The sequence below is a fragment of the Danio rerio genome, chromosome 13 (genome assembly GCF_052040795.2).
Source record: "Danio rerio strain M-AB ecotype USA chromosome 13, GRCz13ab, whole genome shotgun sequence".
Classification (NCBI taxonomy): domain Eukaryota; kingdom Metazoa; phylum Chordata; class Actinopteri; order Cypriniformes; family Danionidae; genus Danio; species Danio rerio.
Window position 1 is genome coordinate 12,603,643 of NC_141033.1, and position 21,953 is coordinate 12,625,595.

At 37.2% G+C, this 21,953-nt stretch overlaps 2 protein-coding genes across 3 annotated transcripts; one reads left to right on the plus strand and one right to left on the minus strand.

The window, feature by feature from the left end:
• Window positions 1-552: 552 nt before the first annotated feature.
• On the minus strand, window positions 553-6,945 carry si:dkey-20i10.7. 2 transcript variants are annotated; one of them, XM_087278642.1, is made up of 5 exons: window positions 6,820-6,926; window positions 6,575-6,679; window positions 6,344-6,456; window positions 6,107-6,210; window positions 588-1,933 (listed from the first exon to the last, which is right to left on the minus strand). In XM_087278642.1, exons 2-5 carry the CDS (start codon window positions 6,626-6,628, stop codon window positions 723-725), a joined length of 1,482 nt encoding a protein of 493 aa, XP_087134768.1. In that variant the 5' UTR covers window positions 6,629-6,679; window positions 6,820-6,926; the 3' UTR covers window positions 588-722.
• Window positions 6,946-10,138: 3,193 nt separating this feature from the next.
• Window positions 10,139-14,285, plus strand: LOC137487333 (uncharacterized). The gene is made up of 2 exons (XM_087279069.1): window positions 10,139-11,400; window positions 12,651-14,285. Exons 1-2 carry the CDS (start codon window positions 11,130-11,132, stop codon window positions 14,189-14,191), a joined length of 1,812 nt encoding a protein of 603 aa, XP_087135195.1. The 5' UTR covers window positions 10,139-11,129; the 3' UTR covers window positions 14,192-14,285.
• The last annotated feature ends 7,668 nt before the right edge of the window (window positions 14,286-21,953 follow it).

The following is a 21,953-nucleotide window of genomic DNA, read 5'->3' on the forward strand; positions in this document are numbered from 1 at the left end:
CAAACTGTAATTTTAAGGTTGCTATGGGTAATTTCCTAATTTATTTACCTAAATGAAAAAAACGCATTACTTTATATAAACTAATGCAGTATCATTAAAAAAAAAAAAAAATATATATATATATATATATATATATATATATATATATATATATATAGAGAGAGAGAGAGAGAGAGAGAGAGAGAGAGAGAGAGAGAGAGAGAGAGAGAGAGAGAGAGAGAGAGAGAGAGAGAGATGGTGGGCCAAATCAAAACTTACCATGGGGCTAGTTTGGACATCTCTAGACTTTACCCAAGCAGTGCACGTAAACAGCGCTATCTAGTGGTGGTTACATAGGCTGCTGTTCATTTGTGGTTTTTATGTTTGTAGATGAGTGGAGTGGGTTATACAGCACCTAATATGTCTTCTTTTTTATCTGTGTTAATGTTTTGGTTTAATGTGCTACCTTTTTTACTATTTAACTACAGCAGATGATGATTTAACTATAACTTAACTCACTGTAAATGGCTCTAGCTATCTATCATCTGTTAGGTAGAAAAGACAGTAAAGATGTTTCTTATTGGAAACACTGAAAAAAAATACATATATACAGGCACTTTTTATTATTTAAACATCCAATATATACATAAATGAATGTCTATATAACATATTTACACAAACTTGTATGTTGGATGGCATATTCCTTGCGAGAAATTGATTTGAAGGACTGGTAATTTCTTAGTTTATGTTTTCATAACGCTGGGGCACATGTTAGTCAAGGCGCAGCATACAGTCACAATCTTGTCCAGGAATGTCATGTCCTCCCCTTCACATGGGACTGCCATGCTGACAGGAACAATCCCATTCAGCATGATGTACTTTGTGCGCACACATCCAGTCACTCTATCTACATGCACCCCAAGGTGAGCTATTTGTTGTTTTTCCACCGCATCTTTAGCGTCCAGAAGTCTGCGTCCTCCTGTGATTTTCAATTCGGCACACATGAGTCCACCACTGTGTCCGATTTCAAATCCGTGATCTGCGAGCACCAAGTCACCAGGTAAAAGCTGATCAAGAAGGCCACTATTCTCTGTCACATGCTTGTCGCTGACACAACCTTCCCACCCTTTAGAAATGAAAGATATGGATCCTCGTGGCGTAATGCCAAAGAGATATTTCATTGTTTGATGGTGTTTGCAGTGGGAAAATGTGTGAGCGCTAGATTTGAAACTTGATCCTTTCTGTGTGCAAATTTCAAAGCTGTCCACAATAACTGGCACACAACTGCCAAAAGCCTCAACAAACTGATGTGGCATGGTGGCTTGCAGGTAATGTCTTTCTGGCCAGTGAACGAGAGATTTAAGTTGTTGGAACATAGTGCCAAGAGTATCTTTGAACGTGTTGGACACCGTATCTTGATCCACACAAAAGAGGTATGCGATGTGCTGAACTGGCAGATTGAGTTTGAGGCGCATCAGTGTTAAAAGGAGCATCTGAAAAGGTGAGAGTTTGTGGCCAGTCTGTGGCAGGTGGGGAAGAAGCTGTGTCAGCACACCCATCAGAATCACAAAACACGGTAGCCCAGTGTAGTACTTGACCTTCGCATTGTCCTCTTTAAACGAGTCCTCTCCCATGTTTTTTTTAGCAAGCTCTTTCCTCAGTTTTCGGTTTTCCTTTAACAGGTGGTCAATTTCATCACGCATAGAGCTGCAAAAATGGCACTCCTGCTGTCCGGCATTGTCATCATTTGACCCTTCGTCTCTCGTCTGACTTTCATCTGCTATTTCAGCTTTGTCCTGGCCAGCTACAAGTATTGTTGCAGGTGGAGCGCCATCACCAATGATAGCTTCTTCACCCTCTTTACATGGGTTAAACTGCACACATTCAGTTTTGTTTTCTGTGTCCCCAAGATGCAATGATGGATCAAACTTTACTATTTTACATGGCGGTTTGCCTAAAATAAAAGAACAAATACATTTACTAAGATAGTTATGAAAAATCTCCATTTACATAGCAATTAATAAGTTTTCTTAGGAGTCTAACATTATTCAGGTACAGAAATTATATAATCAAATGTAAAAAAAAAATGTCTTCATTTTGTAAATAACCCAGGAAAAATGTATCTTTATTAAGTCAAAAAGGTTTAATTTAAGCAGGCCCGGCGCTACGGGGGGGCATTGCCCCCTCAGAAAGAATGTGTGCCCCCCAGTTTTCATAAAGGATTATTGTCAAGACTGAAAATTCTTTTAGGGTGCTTTCACATCTGTGAATCGATTCAGTTGTTCCGAAACAGGGATTACAATTGTTACATTGTTGCTCTTTGCTCTTGGAGCGGTTCGCTTTCACATTGCAAAGTTTCTAATCGGACCAAAAGAGCTAAAACAAGTCATGAGCGAGTAAACTCTCCTCACATTGGTCATAGTGTCAGGATTTATTTTGCAGCGTCCCGCTCAGCTGTCAGGAGAGGTGGTGGTTTGGTGGTGATTGACAAGGTGCACGCGACATGTCTGAGGAGAGATGCAGTGGGGAGGGGTGAGAAGGGTGCGCGACGATGCCTATTTGAGGACCGGGAGGGAGACGCGCGATTACCGGGAGATTATCACTCGTTTGCGGGCATCCGGAGCAGGGTTCAACGCAAAGGATTTTTTTTTACAGGCCTGATCAGACCAGTGGTTCAGATTTTTACTTGCCCTGCCAATATTTTCACTGGCCCCACCCAAAAAAAATAAAAATACTAGCTATTTCTTAGCCACAAATAAAAAAAAAAGTGTCAATGTTTGTAAATATAGATTTAATATATTTAAAAAAATGTTAATGCATGTATAATGAGCAAAATTTGTTTTGCAAACAAAAGTAGCAAAATGTGCAGGTATTTTATTGCAAAACAAAAGATGACTGACCTGCCAAACTGACGCCAAACTGTACAAAACATCTCTTAATTTTTTTAGTCGAGGTGTAAATGTTTGCAAGATGTTAGAAACAATGTTTTCTTTTACCATCATCTCTTGATGTTGCCACCATGTTGCTGTCTCTTCGCTAAACTGGTTGTTATGGAAAAAAATAACGTGCTCACAACATCCAATCAGATAAGAGGTACTGAGAAGGTAGCATTTGAAGGCTTAAAAACATTTCTCGATTCTGACTGTATTTGCACGCAATTGACAAATAGTCACAGGCAAGTTAAACTTTAGTGACAGGGCATCAGTGGCCCGATCGGGCAAGTAACGATCCTGTCTACTGTCCCAAGCATCTTACAAGCTGGCCCCGGGCCATCGGGCAGTCCTTAATGTTGAGCCCTGCGGAGACTTGCGAAACTTCCTGCCCTACTCATAATTCTCTCTTCATATAGCCGTATGCCTATTACATATCCATAAATCATAGTGATATAATCGCGCTCGGATCGGATCGCTTTCTCACTGCAATCTCGAAGCGATCTCGGAGCGATTACTTTGGCGCGGAACAGAGCACGATTGCCCTGTTCACATATGCCAAACGAACCGCGCTAACGAGACAGGTTCTGAAACAAAAGTGTAGGTGTGAAAGTACCCTTAGTCATTAATTACTAACACTCCCGTCATTCCAATCTTTAGAACACACATTTAGATATTGTATAATATGAAATAGCAAATAAATTATAAAAATGGTGAGATTAAATCTAGACATGTAGTCCAGATATCTGGTCCCCGCGTCAGGCCAGGTGCGCCCGTATATAGCCTTTAAAACGCGCACGGGGAGGCGCACTTAACTCACACAGAAAAAACTGGACTAATGACATGAGGCCATAGCAGCCTAATTCATTACATGTTTTGGTAAACTAATTCTTTAAATATAACTCTCTTATGCTCCAAAGAGAAAAAAACGCAGAAGAAATTTGCCGTTAAATTAATTTGAGCAAAAACGCAACTGCCAGCTCTTCAAAATAGTTTTTCAGTTATGTAGGATATTAAAATGAAAAAAAAATTCACTGCACAATCCCACAGTAGTCTAGACTATAATTATAATTTAAATTTATTATATTCATTATTATTATTATAAAATTGACAAAACGCAGTACCCTTTTGAATGTTTGCTTTCATTTTGACATGCTAAAGCACACTTTTACAGTTTTGTAAAGAAACATCCCATTATGCAGCAGCAGTCAAGTTAAATGCAAATGCCTTTTGCATTTAAATGATCGGCCTGCGAAGTCAAGTTTACAGTGTTATAAATGGAATAAGTGCGTAAGTGGATTTGCCGCGGATCCATCTCTCACATGTGCTGCAGGTAGGCTAAATGATAATCTTTTAAAAATATGTAATTTAGGCTATTGCTATTTGCTCATGCAAAATAGCACCATAAAACATATTGTAGACCTGTATTAAGAGCTAAAATACAGTTAGCATAGAGTTTGTTTTGACTTGTAGCTCATGGCCCTACAAAATGAAAATAACCTGAAAACAAGTTATTAAAATAGGTTTAATAAATAAATATAATGACAGGTATAGGCCTAGTAACCTAGTGGTTTATGATGTCGTTTTTACAAATGCCAACCGGACAATATCACGGAAAAAAAACCTCAGTTATAGCCTAAGATAAATCTTTTATTTTTTTTACCTTTAAAATTATGAAAAAATTATATAGCATATTGTGTTGCGTGTTATCCCCAAAAAAATTACCAATTTTCACGGTAATAACTGTGAATTTCGTTATTTCTTTTAGGTATTTTTCTGGCTACATTAACGCGTAAAATGTAACTAAATCATTTTTAAAGACTGTAACATTTAGTTTTTTCCTAACACTGATGTTGGTTGCGTAATGAAGCCTGATGACTCGGTTACTTCACTATATGCCGGTTATACGAATAGTCTGACCGTGGGTTAGCTTGCATGTGTGTGCATCTTTACCTAAAACTTTAAACATTTATAGGCCTATTATTTGAAATAAAACTGAAAGAAATAAGGAGAATAAAATATGATTTAAAGCACTCGTTTGGCCCTGAAGCCATGATCTGCGGTACAGTATTGTTGCATAACGTTCAATAAATCAGTAAAAATCAGTAATAGCGAAACTGTGCATATTATTATTACTATAAAAAGTATATTATTATTTAATTGATTTAAGTCAGTAACTCAGGCAGTAATGCAAAGTAACAATAAATGTGAATAAAAAGCCTAAATGAAAGGAACAAGAGGGACCAAAAGGTCTAGTGCCCCCCTATGGGATTAAAATGCCCCCTCAGTTATGGCATCCTGGCGCCGGGCCTGAATTTAAGTTAATTAATGGTTTAATTTTAATTCTTGCACCCATTTGTTTTAAACCAGGGGTGCCCAAGCTTTTTCTTATGTAGGGCCAAAAACCAAATATCATTGAGAGCCGTGGACCAAGTTGCCCCCGGTAATTTTTTATTGTTTTCATAATATTTCAAAATATAAAATAAATTAAAAACATTACTTTAAACTGTATAAATGAATGCATTATAGCTTTTTAAATCACATATTGCAATAAAAACATAAACAATCACATTTATAACACAGTGGAGTTCAATGCTGAATACACTAGTCAAGCAGAACCTGCCTTTGACTTGATTTGCCTGCCAAAGTCTCTGCATTGTCAGGTGACAGTTCATACATTTAAACAAAATCTGATTCATATACACCATTTAAATTCAGTTAGCTTTGAAAAATAATACCAAAAAAAGAAAGGGTTAGATTAAATTTGAATTGACAATCCCCTCTTTTCTTAGATTCAGGTCCTAGTTTGGGCATATTTGCTTTAAACACTCTTGAAATGCTCACACAGAACTATGCATATTAAACATTTTTATTCCAATATGTTTAAACTCAAACGTTAACAATTTTATAGGTACTTTAAGCAGTATTATCAATTAAATCTATTCAAGTGCACATGTATTTGTTAAAGAAGTTGCCATGACTTTAACAAAACTTTTTTACAAAACCGTATGAATCCTGCATACATAATCAGTACTATTCCCAAGTTATAGGACAGATGGATATAACAGGGCCTTGAAATGTGATTGAAATGATGTTGTATGTGCATGTCAAAATGTGACAATTTAGGGCGTATTCACTTTGATGTAAAATTTGTGGAGAAAAAAAACCTAAAGTGTTTTGAAATGGGGTACTCTTACCCATTTCAGTGACCATAGCATCCCCTTCTGTAGTGGTCTCCTCTGCTGATGGCTCCACCTCAACTGTAATATCAACTGAAACGCCTTGTTGATCATACCCAAATCTATGAATGTGAAAGAGCATGCTTAGTAGATAATTGCAATTAATGTGATTGTAATTTGTCATGTGTCATTTATTCAGTTTTACTAGTGCATTTTTACTAATTGTTTTTTTTTTTGGTTTAAATGGGAAAATACCTCCCGTCTTCAGCATCGTTTTGTTTTCGTATACGTCTTGCAGGTGTGTCGTCACTTGGTTCATATAGCAGAGGATCAGGAGTGGCTGGTGTCGGCCGGCCATCAACAAAGTGCTGGAGTTAATTTATAGAAAAATAGTCTAAGGTAATCTATATTACACTTCAAGTACCTAAAGTACATTTATACAGAGCAGAAATGTGAGGCAAAACTGGCATTGTGTGTGCGTGTTACCTTTGAACACACATAGATGTGTTTGGCTTTGGAATGAATCCTCAGCTTGTCCATATTCAGTTGACGGTTAGGCCCTCCACATAAACGTAACCATTTCAAACACTTCTGCAGGTTTCGGCAGGGTTTGGGGAATGGATAAAATTTTATATTGATCACCCTTTCTGGGTACCGTTCATCTGTTTTGCAGTCCCCATATGAGCACCTTTTCACCATTTTTCTCAATCACTGATGTTACTCTAACTTACCCAGCGTTTGTCAATCTTCCACTTAGGTTTTTTTTAGTTTTGTTTGGTTTGGTTTGGTTTTGCTGGTTTGGGTTTTTCGCTTGTCGGACTAAATGGCGGAACATCACGAGGGCACAGAAATTCTGCATTATGATTGGTCAGATTGCCTGTCGATCAATCTACCAACGAATGGTTGATTCCAATACCCGGATGTAAACAACAGCATGGATAACACTAAACACAATCTACTAAATACTACGTTGCCTTTTTTTGACGAGAAGTTTCGACTGTCGTCGACGAATAAACGTTTAGAGCAGCTAATTTCCTATAAATCCTTGACAGCATTTCTAAAATACTGGAGAGGGGAGGGGAAACACTGTTCAACAGCAAAAGACAATATCAACCATCAGTAAAAAGATGCTCGTGAAGTGTCCAACAGAGAGCGCCAGCTGTCCGTGCTTTTGTTGGAGGGGTGAGGTCGACACTGACTCTTTCAGCCGTCCAGCATATCTCTGCATCCTCTGCATCTGTCTGAAAGAGTAATAATCAGAGATCGCAGACACTGTCCACCAGAAAGTCAAATTCAACATGCTCGGTTTCATGAACAAAAATAGCTGATTTTTGTACCATTGAAACCAAATAATGTTTAATTGCGTTAGTAAATTAATCTCTTTTCTTGCTTATCTTTATAAATTTATATAATACATGTTAGTTATAGGGTCTGTACAATTCAGCTACTTATACGTGAACTGAGGTAAAGTTGGTTTTATATTCACACATTCAGACTTTCTCATTAATAATATTATTTCAGAAAAGTATTATTTGCTAATTTAAAACAGTGAAATCCTATTAGCAGCCAATATACAACAGTCAAATAAAATAGCGCTAATGTGGTTTTCAGGTCGTAATGTGGTTCCAGACCGAATATTCAAAGTACTATGGTAAATCAATATAGGGAGACACAAGTTGTCACTAAATTCTTAAAATGTCTTAAAAGTCTTAAAATGTCTTGAATTTCAAAAGCAAAATTTTAGACCTTAACTATGTTGTATGTCTTAAAACATTTTAAACAGATCATAATTTTCCTCTGTCCAAGTAAAGCTACCCAATCAGTACAACATCCATCCAATCACCGATTACCAATAATCATTTATATATTATTCATGTTATATTTTTTATTGCAAAGAGAAGGCAGCTATTATACATTTTTTACAGCAAATTGCCTAAACTTAATTCTCTAATCAGTGAAAGAAAACTAAAAAAAAACATTTACACAGTTCCTCATGATAATAAAGAGCAATATTTCCCTTAACATAATCTTATAACAGACATGGACTAGGCAAGATTTCATAACAAAAAACCATTATGTTGAATAGGAGTTATACTCAAACCATTCAGACAAAAAGCCAACAAATATGTTTTTGATTATTCATGTAATTGTGTCCATAAGAAATATATTTTAACAATGTTAAACTTGTCGTTTAAAAAAAAAAAGTACAACTTTTGCTAGAGTTTTTTTGTTTTGACACATTCCAACATGTGGCTAAAGAATAAAAAAATATTTTAATTTTTTTGCTGTTGTAACAAGCAAAAATAAACATGGGTCAATAAAAAAATCCTTATTGTTTAGCTCTGTATACGTCTAGAGTTTCATTCATGACGGTCTTAAAATGGTCTTAAAAAGTCTTTAATTTGACTTGGTTTTGGTTTTGATGAAACCTGCTGAATCCCTGCATGGGTTTTGGGTAACATGAAAGCAGCTTGACTTTAATCACTCTTTGTTGCCATGGTATTACGGAGCAGCTGAGCTCATGGTACCTAAAACCCATACTTGGTGCAAACTAAACTGAAACTTAACTGACTAGCCAGCTAAACCTGCTTCATGGTACTGGCCGCTAGTTCTGAGAAGCTCAAATAAGTTATTGGTCATTTCAATATTGTTTGTATTTAGCTTTATCACACATTATATTTGTTACAGATGCCTGCCTCATATAAAAGACACTCAGGAAACAATTGTACCTAAGGTGATAATGCAGGGTCCTCACAGTCACAGGTCCTTATATATAAATATTTAAAGACGTACAATGTTAGGATATATGGATGTAATAAAGCTACTGCTGAATCTTCTTCTATCTTTTTAGCATGTTTTTTTAAATTTGGAAATTAGTCTTAATGCGGGTTTTGATAACTATTGTTGATAAATTCAAGCTTAAATGGATAGTTCACTTAAAAATGAAATTCTGCCATTATGTTTCTATGACTTTTTGTTTAATGAAAGCTAGTCTTTGGTTTAATTTTTCAACTGAGGTGTTCACTTTCTATTATTGGTGACTTGAACAAAACTGCATGGTTGAAGAATCTGTATTGTTCAGATTGGATAAGTATTTGTAAACAGTAGATTTGAATAAATGATGGTTAATGTGTGCGTTTTCTTTGAGAATTTAATAGGGTTTTGGTTAAATGGTCTTACAGATTTTCTCATTCTCTGAATTACACTTATCTATACTGTTTTTTATCATTTCAGATTTAATTAATAGCTTCAATAGTATTTGAATATAATTGTATTTAAATATGCAACATTAGTGTTTACAAATAATAAAAGTAAATAATAATAATACACCTGACATAGCACCAAAGTGCAAAGTCAAGAATATACCTGTAAGATTTCAGGATTAGTAAGAAAGAAAATAAGGAAAATTACATCTCATCATTATTTCTTCTGATATTAAAGATGGTTTTACCATAGTAAAACTGTAGTAAATTTGACTGTAGTTACCATGCTTTTTTGGGTGCGTAATGTGATTTTAAATTGTATTAATACTACATAACAGTATATAAGTATTTAATAATAACAATATAGGAACCATGACTGTTGTAGCCGTGTTTATTTGGTGCAAACCTTTTTTTAACCATGGTTTTGGTTTTGTAACATTGTAGTAGTCTATTAATACTACAGTAAAGCTATAGTATTTATAACTAAACCAGAGAACCAAAGCATGTTGTATTACATATAACAAAAGTTATGCAGTAACATTTACAACAACAACAACACACACACACACACACACACACACACACACACACACACACACACACAGATGTTTATTAAAAACATTTTCTGTTGAAGTCAGAATTATTAAACACCCTTTAATTTTAAAAAAAAAATATTTGCCAAATGATGTTTAACATTTTGAACGTTTGAAATTTTCATAGTATTTCTTATAATATTTTTATTTGTTTTATTTCAGCTAGAATAAAAGCAGTTTTTAATTTTTTAAACACCATTTAAGGGCAAAATGATTAGCCCCTTTAAGCTTTTTTTTTTTTTTTTTTTGGATAATCTACAGAACAAACCATCATTATACAATAACTTGCCTAATTACCCTAACCTGCCTAGTTAACCTAATTAACCTATTAAGCCTTTAAATGTCACTTTAAGCTGTATAGAAGTGTCTTGAAAAGTATGTAGTCAAATATAATGTGCTGTCATCATGGCAAAGATAAAATAAATCAGTTATTAGAAATTAGTTAATAAAACTTTATAAATGTGTTGAAAAAAATCAACACATGATTAAACAGAAATTGGGGGGGGGGATAAGCAGGGGGGCTCATAATTCAAGGAGGTTAATAATTCTGACTTCAACTGTACATCTTATTTGGAAAAGAATGTAAACCACATGGGTAAAAGGTTTACATGTGCCAGTATGATATTGGCAATAAAGCACTGCTATGCAAAGTGGTAAAAAGGTTTCAAATCAAATATTTACATATAAACCAAAGAATAATTAACTGAATTAAATTCACCTTAGTAAAAATGCTTCATTTTGAAGTGTGTTTTTTTTTTTTTTTACTTCAAAAGCCGTGGTTAATTTTATAATTATTATGGTTTTACTTTAAGTGCCAAAGTTAAAGTTCATTTTGTGGTTTTATTACAAAAAACAAAGTTTAGCTATGGTTACTGCAGTAAATAAAACTATGGTTAATATTAGAGTCAACTCTTAACGAGAGGACTGCACTAAACGAGCTCTGTGTTTGTTCTCAAATTACTATGCTCATTACAATAAAAGCTAATAAACATAATTAGACACTTATTTTTACTTTATTGGCACTATTTAAAAATTAAACATTATTAATAGAAACAAATATTAAACCATGCACAACAAACACTATTAACACTTCCGCACAAACAAGCAGACGCAGCATAACGCATCTTGTGAGGTGGAGGCTCCGCCCATAGAACGAATCGCGCCCCGTTGCTATAGCAACTCTGGAACTTTGGAATGCGATTTCTCTGATTCTCTGGATTTGTCTGTTGGCTCTCAAATATTTACATGTGTATTTCTATGGTTGACTCTTACGACACCCACACTGCAAGTTGCAAATTGACTGTACATTTTACAGCAGTAATTAACATCACAGTATCTCAGTTATACTGTACATCTCCCATGATGGAGAAGAAATGCAAAAAGAACTTTTGGACGACACTTTTTGGCAATAAAAGAGCTAGTAAAAAATCCAGCAGTAACACTAGCTCCAGTGAAGCTGAGAAGAAGGACCAGGGTGTGGATGCTGCCATGCTACAGTCTCTAAAAGATGCTGAGGGTAAGTTACAAGACCATGTTATGAGAATAGGAAATTTGTTCGTTTAATACTACTGTGATTCAGAAATTTTAATTCACCCTATCTATTGTTTTTGTGCAAAAATGTTTTATGTAGTGTAATTGTCACTCTTTACAATAGTAAAGTTCTGTTAGTTAATTTTAGTTAATGTATTTGCTAAAACTAAGAATGAAAATTACAACATTCAATCATAATTCAACATGCCTGAATGCATTATAAAAAAAATCCAAATTTGTGTTAGCAAGAGTTTGTATTTGTTAGTTAACAACAACTAACAAGGAATGACGACTGACTTTGTTTAACTAATATTATTATGAAACATTATGATGATTAACTAACCTATGGTGAAAATAAATTTTTGTAAGCTGGACAGAACTGTGTGTAGGTATAGATTGTCCACAGTCATATTGCAGTGATATAAAATCAAAAATCTTTTTAAAAAAAATTTCAGACTTTAAAATAGGACCCAAATCTCAGTGATTTTGAGGCCCACCACAACGTGATGTAGGACTGTGTTTTTTGAGTTTAAAACGTTTTTAACAATGCATGTTTGTAATAAAGGAACTAAAATCGCTATGTAATTCTTAAGGATATAATCCCAACTTCCACATGGTGTCAGTAAACACTAATGTGTCGGTGTGTTTGTTCTGCAAAAGGCAATTGTGTGAGAATGATCATTTGAGAAAGGCTTGAATAAACTCCTACACAAATACATATAATAAACGTTTGGCTAATTAGCTGTATTTCAGCTTCATCTGTGTCTGTCACTATCACTGACAGCTGTTTATCTTACCTAATGCATGAGAAGCAGACACGCACGTGACAGCGGTGGGAGGGAAGAAGCAGCTCATTTTCATTTAAAGGCACAGGCTATAAAAAAGCTACAGAATACTCAGACAGCAAAATGGGCACACTCTAGAGGCTAATAAATAAATAATCTGAAACTTTACAGACACATTCTGGAGAAACCAAAGGCTTATCTTACATCTTGTAAAAGGGGTGAAATAGGTGCCCTTTAACAAAGATGAATTAATTCTGTAATAATTGTGTATTAGGATACATTTAAATATCAATAATTACGGCACAAAATTACAGTCTAAATGTATTGTTGTATGCTGTTGTAGCATTATTATAAAGATTTCATAAGAGATGTGTTTTGATTATATTTTATTTAGTTTTGTTCATATTGTCTTCATATGTATTATAATTATGGTTTGGTGTCATTCCTCTAGAAGCTGCAGTCCACACCAGGTCTGACTGGAATGCTAATGGGGCGCAAGAAAGACAGAAGGAGAAATCCAAGAGCAAAAAGAACCTCTGGAAAGTCCTCCTCAAAGCTGTTGGCTGCTCTAACATTGACACTGCCCTCGTCAATGACGCCACTGAAAAGCCCTTTGAGCCCAACTGGACTGCTGAAACCCCTGAAGATCTGTTCAGCATTAAGTCCAACAGCATTGATGATGTCTCTGAAGCTCCGGTCAGCTTGGAGTTTAGCAGCATTGATGACACCCCTGAAGTTCTGGTCAGCACTGATTCCGACTGGATTGCAGACACCCTTGAGGCTCTGGACAGCGTTTGGTCCAAATGGGTCGCTGAGCCCCGTATAGCATCAGTCAACATTGAGTCTGACTGGATTGCTTATGACCATAAAACTCCTGTCAGTATGGTTTCCAATTGGATTGCTGACTGTATTCCTGAAGTCAATAAATATCCAGTCAGCATAGAATCCAACTGGACTGCTGACGCACCTGCAGTCCCTGAGGCCTCTGAAAGTCCAGTCTGTGTGGTGTCCGGCTGTGCTCCTGATGTCTGTGAAACCTATGAAGGTCCAGTCTGCATGGTGTCTGACTGTGTTCCTGATACCTCTGATGGTCCAGTCTGTGAGGTGTCAGACTGTGTTCCTGATGCTTCTGAGGCCCCTGAGAGTGCAGTCTGCATGGTGTCAGGCTGTGTTCCTGATGCTTCAGAGGCCCATGAAGGTCCACTCTGTGTGGTGTCCGACTGTGCTCCTGATGTCTCTGAAGCCTATGAAGGTCCAGTCTGCATGGTGTCTGACTGTGTTCCTGATACCTCTGATGGTCCAGTCTGTGAGGTGTCCGACTGTGTTCCGGACGCTTCTGAGGCCCCTGAGAGTGCAGACTGCACGGTGTCCGGCTGTGTTCCTGATGCTTCAGAGGCCCATGAAGGTCCACTCTGTGTGGTATCCGACTGTGCTCCTGATGTCTCTGAAGCCTATGAAGGTCCAGTCTGTGTTGTGTCGGACTGTGTTTCTGATGCTTCTGAGGACCCTGAGAGTGCAGTCTGCATGGTGTCCGGCTTTGTTCCTGATGCTTCTGAGGTCCATACAGGTCCAGTCTGTGTGGTGTCTGACTGTGTTCCTGATTCCTCTGAGGGTCATGAAGATCCAGTCTGCATGGTGTCTGACTGTGTTCCTGGTGCCTTTGTATCTCCGGTCTGCATTAAGCCTGCCTGTACTGCTGGGGCCCCTGATGCTGGACCCAGATTGAGTCAGACTGAAGTGCTGACCCCCTTCGACATCCAACTCCCACTGAGTTCGACTGGAGTGCTGACCCCTCTGAAGCTCTGGTCTGCGCTGAGTCTGACTGGACTGCTGAGGCCCTGGAAGCTTCGGTCAGCATTGAGTCAGGTGGGAGTACAGACACCCTGGAAGCTCCGGATGGCATTGAGTCCAGTTGGAGTGCTGATGCCCTTCAACCTACAGCTTGCACTGAGGCAGATTGGACTACTGGAGCCCTTCAACTGCACTTTTTAGTCCATATTTCCATCTACATTTTATCATATTATCTTATATATAATATTATGTGTAATATAATTGTTGTGTAAATAAAATTTGTTTGCAATCAAAATTAAATGGTCTTGCTTTATTTATTTAGATCATGACCCACTGATCAGAACCTGGGAGAAAGTTGGAGAAATCAACCAAAAGTTTAACCGCCAACTTATCCAGCAAATGATTTATACAGCGAATGCCCTTCCAGCAGCAAACCATAACTACGAAACGCCCATACACTCTCAATCACACACATACAGTAAGAACAATTTTAGCTTACCCAGTTCACCTGTACCACATATTTTTGGACTTATGGGGGAAAACGGAGCACCCAATGCAAACATGAGGAGAACATGCAAACTCCAAACAGAAATGCAAACTGACACAGCTGAGGCTCAAACCAGCGACCTTTTTCACCCACCCACCTGAACATGTTTACAAATACAGTAATTTATTCATGTGATTCAAAGCTGAATTTTTAGCAAACTCCAGTCTTCAATGTCTCATGATTGATTATCTTTTTCATTCTAAAGCCCGACTCACACTGTGATTTTTAATAATCCTAAATGATTGTAGAATGTCAGACTCCATGAACATGACTCTGATGTTATGCTGTAGTGCTCAGTCATCATAATATCAGACTCCATGAATCCATAATGTCAATGACTGTTTTTACCGTAACAAGTTTCAGTATAATTTCTTTTTGTTTATGTGAAAGAAACTCAAACTGGTTAGGAACGACTGGACAGAGAGTCAAGGATGACAGATTTTTATTTTTTATTTTTGGTTGATTATTCTTTTAAAGAACCTCCGTTTGGTGTTAGATCCACTGGGTGACGTTGAAACCTTTCAAATCTCCTTCAGTTCAAAATAGACATTTGTGCTCTATTATCAGTCCCTCATTATTTTTTGTACAAGTATGCTCGTGTTCTTTAGTTTAATCTCTTAATTATGGCTTTATTGCATTTATGTATTTGCACTGAGCTTTTGTACACCTTTAGAAGAGACTATATATATATATTGTGTGTGCGTGTCTGTGTGGAGAGAGATAATGTTTAAAAGAAAGTGACAAAGTGAAATTTATTCATAAACTAATTTCGAGAGGATCACATGATTATGATTGAACACAGCTGCATTAGCATGTATGATCCAGCAATCAGGCCATTCCTAACCCACTATAAAGAGCCAGGGTTTTTTCACTACAGTCATCTTCGATTTAAAGAATGCCCCCTTCCACCCCTACCTCTTCATCTTTCCCTTCATAGGGTGGCACTGGTGGCCCAGTGGTTAGCACTGTCGCCTCACAGCAAGAACTTCACTGGTTTACTAGTCCTTTAACAGGCCGGTGGTCAATTCTGTGCATAGTTTGTATGTTCTTCCTGTGCTCAAGTGGGTTTTCCCCGGGTCCTCCAATTTCCTCCCACATTCCAAAAACATGCACAACAAGTGAATTGATCTAAATTTAGCACTACAGTTGATCCCTCACCCTGCAGCGTATCTCTTCATAGTATTTATTTTAGTCATTAATTCTTATCCAGGGGGGAGTTGTCGAAATCTACCTGAGCTCAAAGCCCCCCTGCAATTGGAATATCACATAATTAAACTTGAAAGAGCTAAAGCAGTGCAAACACTACCAGATTACTGTTGTGTTTGCGATAAGGAAAAACTCTAACAAATGCGGGCATTTCTTCTTTTTTTCTTTTTACTGAACTAGTCTGCAGTATAATGAAATTTGTGTATATAAATACTGAATATGCATAATTGGTGAGAATGTGAGGCGTGCACTCGAGTAAATTATGAAGGCGATTTTTATTCATTCACTAGAGGGAATCTGATTATGTTAGTTCCACAGCTAATTATCAGACACCTGTAGAGTTAATGCGTTCCAGTAAAATATATACAAATAAAATGGAGTGGGTGCTTTTTAAAATGAATGACGGTGAATGAATGAAAGTAAGACCGGTGAGCCGTCTGACAAAAAGTGCCCTTCTAAATTAAATATAGGATACCCTTCTGGGTCTTTCATTTACTTTGAAGACATACTGACTACATTTACATAGTACTTATTTGCCATAATCTGAAAAAGACAATATTATAATTAAGGTGTTACATGTAGTGCTTTTTGAGTCTCATGTAATTTTGAGTGTTTCATTTTTAATTTTTCAACTTTAACTGCAGTTCGGCAGTTTTACTGTCACTCATAAACATTTTATTCATGGCCCCATGACAAACCGGCACTGGTGGAAGAGTGTTGTTTTAAGGGAATTTGAGACCGCAGGCCGAATGGAAAGAAAATTTTGTGATGTGTGTGTGTGTGTGTGTGTGTGTGTGTGTGATGTGTGTGTGTGTGTGTCTTTTATTAACAACTGCATGTGTGGATCTTGTCACAAACTGCGGCGAAAAGTCTTACATGACGTAATTCCACAAATATATGCATACTTCACTTAAATCCATTTCACTTTAGTTCAGTTATAAGTTTAGTGCAATTAAGGTAATCAAAAATTGCTGTTTACATGGTAGACTCTTAATCACAGTATTGACTTAACCATATTAAAATCGTATTAAAGTATTGTTGCACATGTAAACAAACTCAATGTTTGACTCAACCACTCCATCAGGGCTCTGCAATCTTGGATATGCGAAATAGAGTAGACAGTATGGCTCAAGCTTATTGACAGTGGAAGATGATTCACAGTTAGTCGTGTCAGGAATCCAACCACAGTTTAACATGTTGTCCTCACAGAAACAGGCTCAGCCATCACACTAAATCAGCTAAACTGTATATTTATGTTTAAATGTAATTAATGCTACACACTTTAAACGCAGCAAGTATATGAATGATGTTTGCACAGGCATTATAATTTTGGCTTGAGAGAGGGGTGCCTAGGGGGTGCAAGCAAAATGGGACAAACTTGGGAGAACGTGTGTCCTAAAAGTTTGAAAACCCCTGCTGTAGGGGCTTACTATATGACCTCTGTCACCATCTTGTGGATGGACAACGTGAAACATCTTCGATCTGCTCAGTATGACAGGTTGATGGATGCTGACACACTGTATCTCCAAAATTATAACTATTTACTATAGGCTTTTATATTTATATATATATATATATATATATATATATATATATATATATATATATATATATATATATACTGTATATATATATATATATATATATATATATATATATATATATATATATATATATATATATATATATATATATATATATATATATATAGGCAAGGCAGTGGCGCAGTAGGTAGTGCTGTCGCCTCACAGCAAGAAGGTCGCTGGGTCGCTGTTTTCGAACCTCGGCTCAGTGTGGAGTTTGCATGTTGTCCCTGCCTTCGCGTGGGTTTCCTCCTGGTGCTCCGGTTTCCCCCACAGTCCAAGGACATGTGGTACAGGTGAATTGGGTAATCTAAATTGTCCGTCGTGTTTAAATGTGTGTGTGAATGTATGTGTGGATGTTTCCCAGAGATGGGTTGCGGTTGGAAGGGCATCCGCTGCGTAAAAACTTGCTGGATAAGTTGGCAGTTCATTCCGCTGTGGCGACCCCGGATTAATAAAGGGACTAAGCCGACAAGAAAATGAATGAATGATATATCCCTATAAATGAACTACAATCTAAACAATTCTCACCTGAAAAGCATCAGACCATTTCCGGTTGTTTGATATACATTTGTATACGTATGTTTTATTTTATATATATATAATCACTACAGTTTTGGTGGAGGACGCGTGGCACTTGTTTCCTGGTGACACTATTGATCAATCAACAAAAAGAAAGGTAGGAAGATTTTTTTTTTTAATTATAGACTAGGGATTGTCTGTGAAGTAGTGGGTAGTAACGGAACGCTGTTGGGTTCTCATTCAGACGTGAATGAAAGGCACCGGTGGATTCACAGAATTTTGTGTGGAATGACTTTAAAAGTTATAAGAATTAACCGTAAAAATAAAAGTCACTTTAGACATTTTAGATAGTATTAACTACAAGAAATAAGAATAGAAACAGTTGATTCCAGCCCTCAGTTCCACTCAAGGTCTCCGTGACCTCTGACCTAGTTTGGTGGCTTCTGAAAATAGTTATAAAGAGACAGGCAAATGCACTGAACATTCTTATATTAAACAATGTGTTAACTTATTCATTAGTTAAAATCAATTCACAGTTAAATACTCATTCAAATGATCAAATAATTATATTTAATAAACAAAATTATGAGAAACAAGACGATGAGAAAAGGATAAACGTTGATCCATGATGAGACGGATTGGAAAACAAATATCAGAATACTTCAGTCCCCCCTTTTGACCCGAATGGAGTCCAAACTCCGTTTCCGGTCAACCAGTCACTAAGGAAAGTGGAAGTAATGACTCATGCTCCCTAAGTTAGGTTACAGAGTTTCTTCGCCCTTTCTTGGACATTCTGGAACCTACAAAATCCAGTCCCCAAGCTAAGGGCTCCTCCACTTTCTACTCACAATGGGATTCGTCCGTGTATCCATCAAGCCATAAGGCTAAGAGATCCACTGATCAGACACAAAAGGTCATCCAGTCGACCTAAGCCACACAGGATTCAAATTCATGACCTGCAAAAACATCTTCATCTCTCTGGTCTACACAACATCCAAACAATTATGTTCCTCTGCCCTTGAGGACACACACACATAGACAGAGAGTGTTTTACTGCTGCATTTGCCTTAAACACAAAATTACTTCAACTCAATTCTCTGCTTATTTTTCCTATGCTAGAGTGAGTGTGCTTTCTGCACAATTTGGTTGGTGACTTAGCCTTTGTCACTGTTTAAATGCCATCAAGTCTAAAATATTTACCTTTAACATTCAGATTGCAAAGAATTAACTGTCATTAACCTTTGAACTTCTCAGTCAATTTAGACATGGGTTGGTAACCTAATATGGATGGCAGTCTTCAATTTCACAGCGATAAGCTAATAAAACTTTTTTTTTTAATTATTATTATTCCAGAGAGTAATCTGAATCAGGAAGCCATCATTAACCCATCCATTTAAAGCTCATGTCATGGTCTGCATCATCTTTTCATCACTCAACATTATTGACTTCTGTAATGTTTGATATTTCGCTTATACAATCAGTAATGATATAACACTCATTCCAGAGGTTAGTGACAATATTCATACAACAGGGACAAATCATTCCCCCAGTACAATAAGCATTAATGTACCATAGATATGAATATTGTGACAGCTCATAACTAAGTTTGCTTTAGCTGTTGAACTCGCACAAATTTATTGTTAAAATTCTGTCCAGTTTCAACTAGATTTACATGTTCTTTTATCAGGTTTTAAAGTTTCCCTGTACGTAATCAATGTCTTTTCTGAGACAATCAGCTGGTGTGTTTTGTTTTCTTAAAGGGCCATGAAACCCCCTCGTTTCTGCAGGGTGTTTTTCACACCTCTACTTTGGAAAAAGTCTGAAAAGTGGGCATGTCCAGCTCTGTTTAGGGGGGAGTGTCGGAGGAACTAAAGTGGGATGGTGAGGGAGTGTCTATTTGGGCAAAAAAAACACACACACACACACACACAGGGGAGAAAGTGATTGTTTACATAGACATCTTTAGTCGAATTATTTGCCAAATTATTAAATGGTGGACTTTAACTGCAGTTTGGCTCTTTCATTCAGGGAATTCAGTCATGCCTCTCGCGACAAACGAGATATTTGATTAGAGGAACTGCTCTAAGTGTGTATTTTTAATGCAATGTTTGATACCGCACGGCGAATAGGAGAAAAAAAACCTCAGCATTTCCCGGAAACTTAGATGCACACAGCAGGTAGTGTCAGAAAGCTGCGTGTGTTATTCCGGTCACAAAATGCGGTGAAAATCCTACACGAGGTTAAAGTTTGGTTGTGGTGCTAACATGTTTACACTTGGTGCAATAGTTAACTTAGTTCGATACGAACAAACTGAATAAACAAAGAGCACTGGTCGCTCACTTACTAAATCTGTAGAGATAGGACAATCACCAGCAACTAGAGCCACATCTTTATTAAGAGGAGACTACAATCGAATCCGGATCTCAGCGTTTGTAGATGAGAACAGCTCTCAGGTAAACAATAATCCTCCTTAGACACGTAAGTTAAGTTATTGTTGTCGAGCGTCGCGTACACTGTTAATCCACGCATGACTCCAGCTGCGCTCTCACAGAGAGAAAATGAAAACAAAACTTAACTGCAGCAAACTATAAAAGCAACACTTCACACTTGTTTTGCCAATACAACGTGGTGTGTCTGTCGTCTAAACACTGTGACAGTAATGAATATTAATGAAGTTGCACAATAGAGCGCACTGATTGGTTTGAACCAAGCCTTACTCATGCATTAATGCAGCACACTCTGAGACGTAATAAGGCACACTCTAGTACAGACGTCCAGTCTGCACGCTGGAATACACGCGATTTTCTCATGGCCATGACGCAGCTTCAAAAATTCGTTTCAAACCAGAAGTACGAATTTGCTTGAAATAACGCAAAAACAAAAAATTTACACTTTTTAGTGAAATATAGGTGTCCTAATTGTGTTTTTAGCAGTGTGGGACACAAATACGACTGTCAACAGCTCAAAAAATGTGTTTTGGTGTTTCGTGACCTTTTAAAAATCAGATCTTATATATCCAGTGCTTTTGAAACAGCCAACCACATGGATATTTATGAAATTTTAAGACACTTTACTGTCTCCAATGATTCTTGAAAGCCGATTGCCATTAACTTTTTACTAATTCATCTCCTTCAGGCTATCATACCCGGTCATAGTCCATTGGGGGGGGGGATGGGGATAGGTTGGGTTGGTCCCATGCCTTTGGGTCACTCTCTGTTTCTCTGTTTTGGGGGACCCACCATCCCCCAAAACAAAACATAAGCTATTCTTTATTCCCATAATGTTACTGTCTGTTTTGGTGCTTGTGGTTTTTGCTACTAGACACTCAATATTTAGATTTTAGCTTTTCACTGACAATTAAATGCCAACATTTTTTTTTTTCTTAAAATCGGTTCTAAAATCATTTTAAACCCGAGAGCTTTGCTGAGCCATTTACTGCATTACGCTCTCATCTATTTCTTTTTATATCAGAGTTCAACACTAAAAGCAACAAGAAATTGAGAGGACAATCTTACCAACAGCGCTGGACTTCTGCTTGATGAATCTGCAAACCATCCCAAGATGTGCAAACTGTCCAGACCGGTCCAATCCAGTTAGGGTCATATTTTTCTCGGGACTGCTCCTGGTGCATCATTGAACAATCAATCTAGCCCTGATATTTCTAGGTGTCTTGTCTGACTTTTGTGGCCTCTACTATCTACTGGATCTCTATTATAATGTTATTTGTTATTTATTTATTTATTCAACTATTTCTTTCCCTAATAATCTGACCTACTCTATTCTTAAGGTTCGGGCCCTTTTATCTGTGAAACATCAGTGGTGGAACTAATTACAATCTCGGGTTAATTTAGTCCACTACTAAATAAAAACCAGTCCAAGTTTTATCCCCGAGAATGTCCGAAAAGCCTCTTACACACCCATCAACTGAGTACTCCTAAGTCCTCCTCTGGCTGGAGGAGGAGGTACACCCATCAACTACTGTTATCCTTATCAGTATCATTATGGGTGTACCGCAAAATGCACCAGCTCGCTAGGGGATTCCACACAAATCTACCACAAAATTCTGTGAATCCACCGGTGCCTTTCATTCACGTCTGAATGAGAA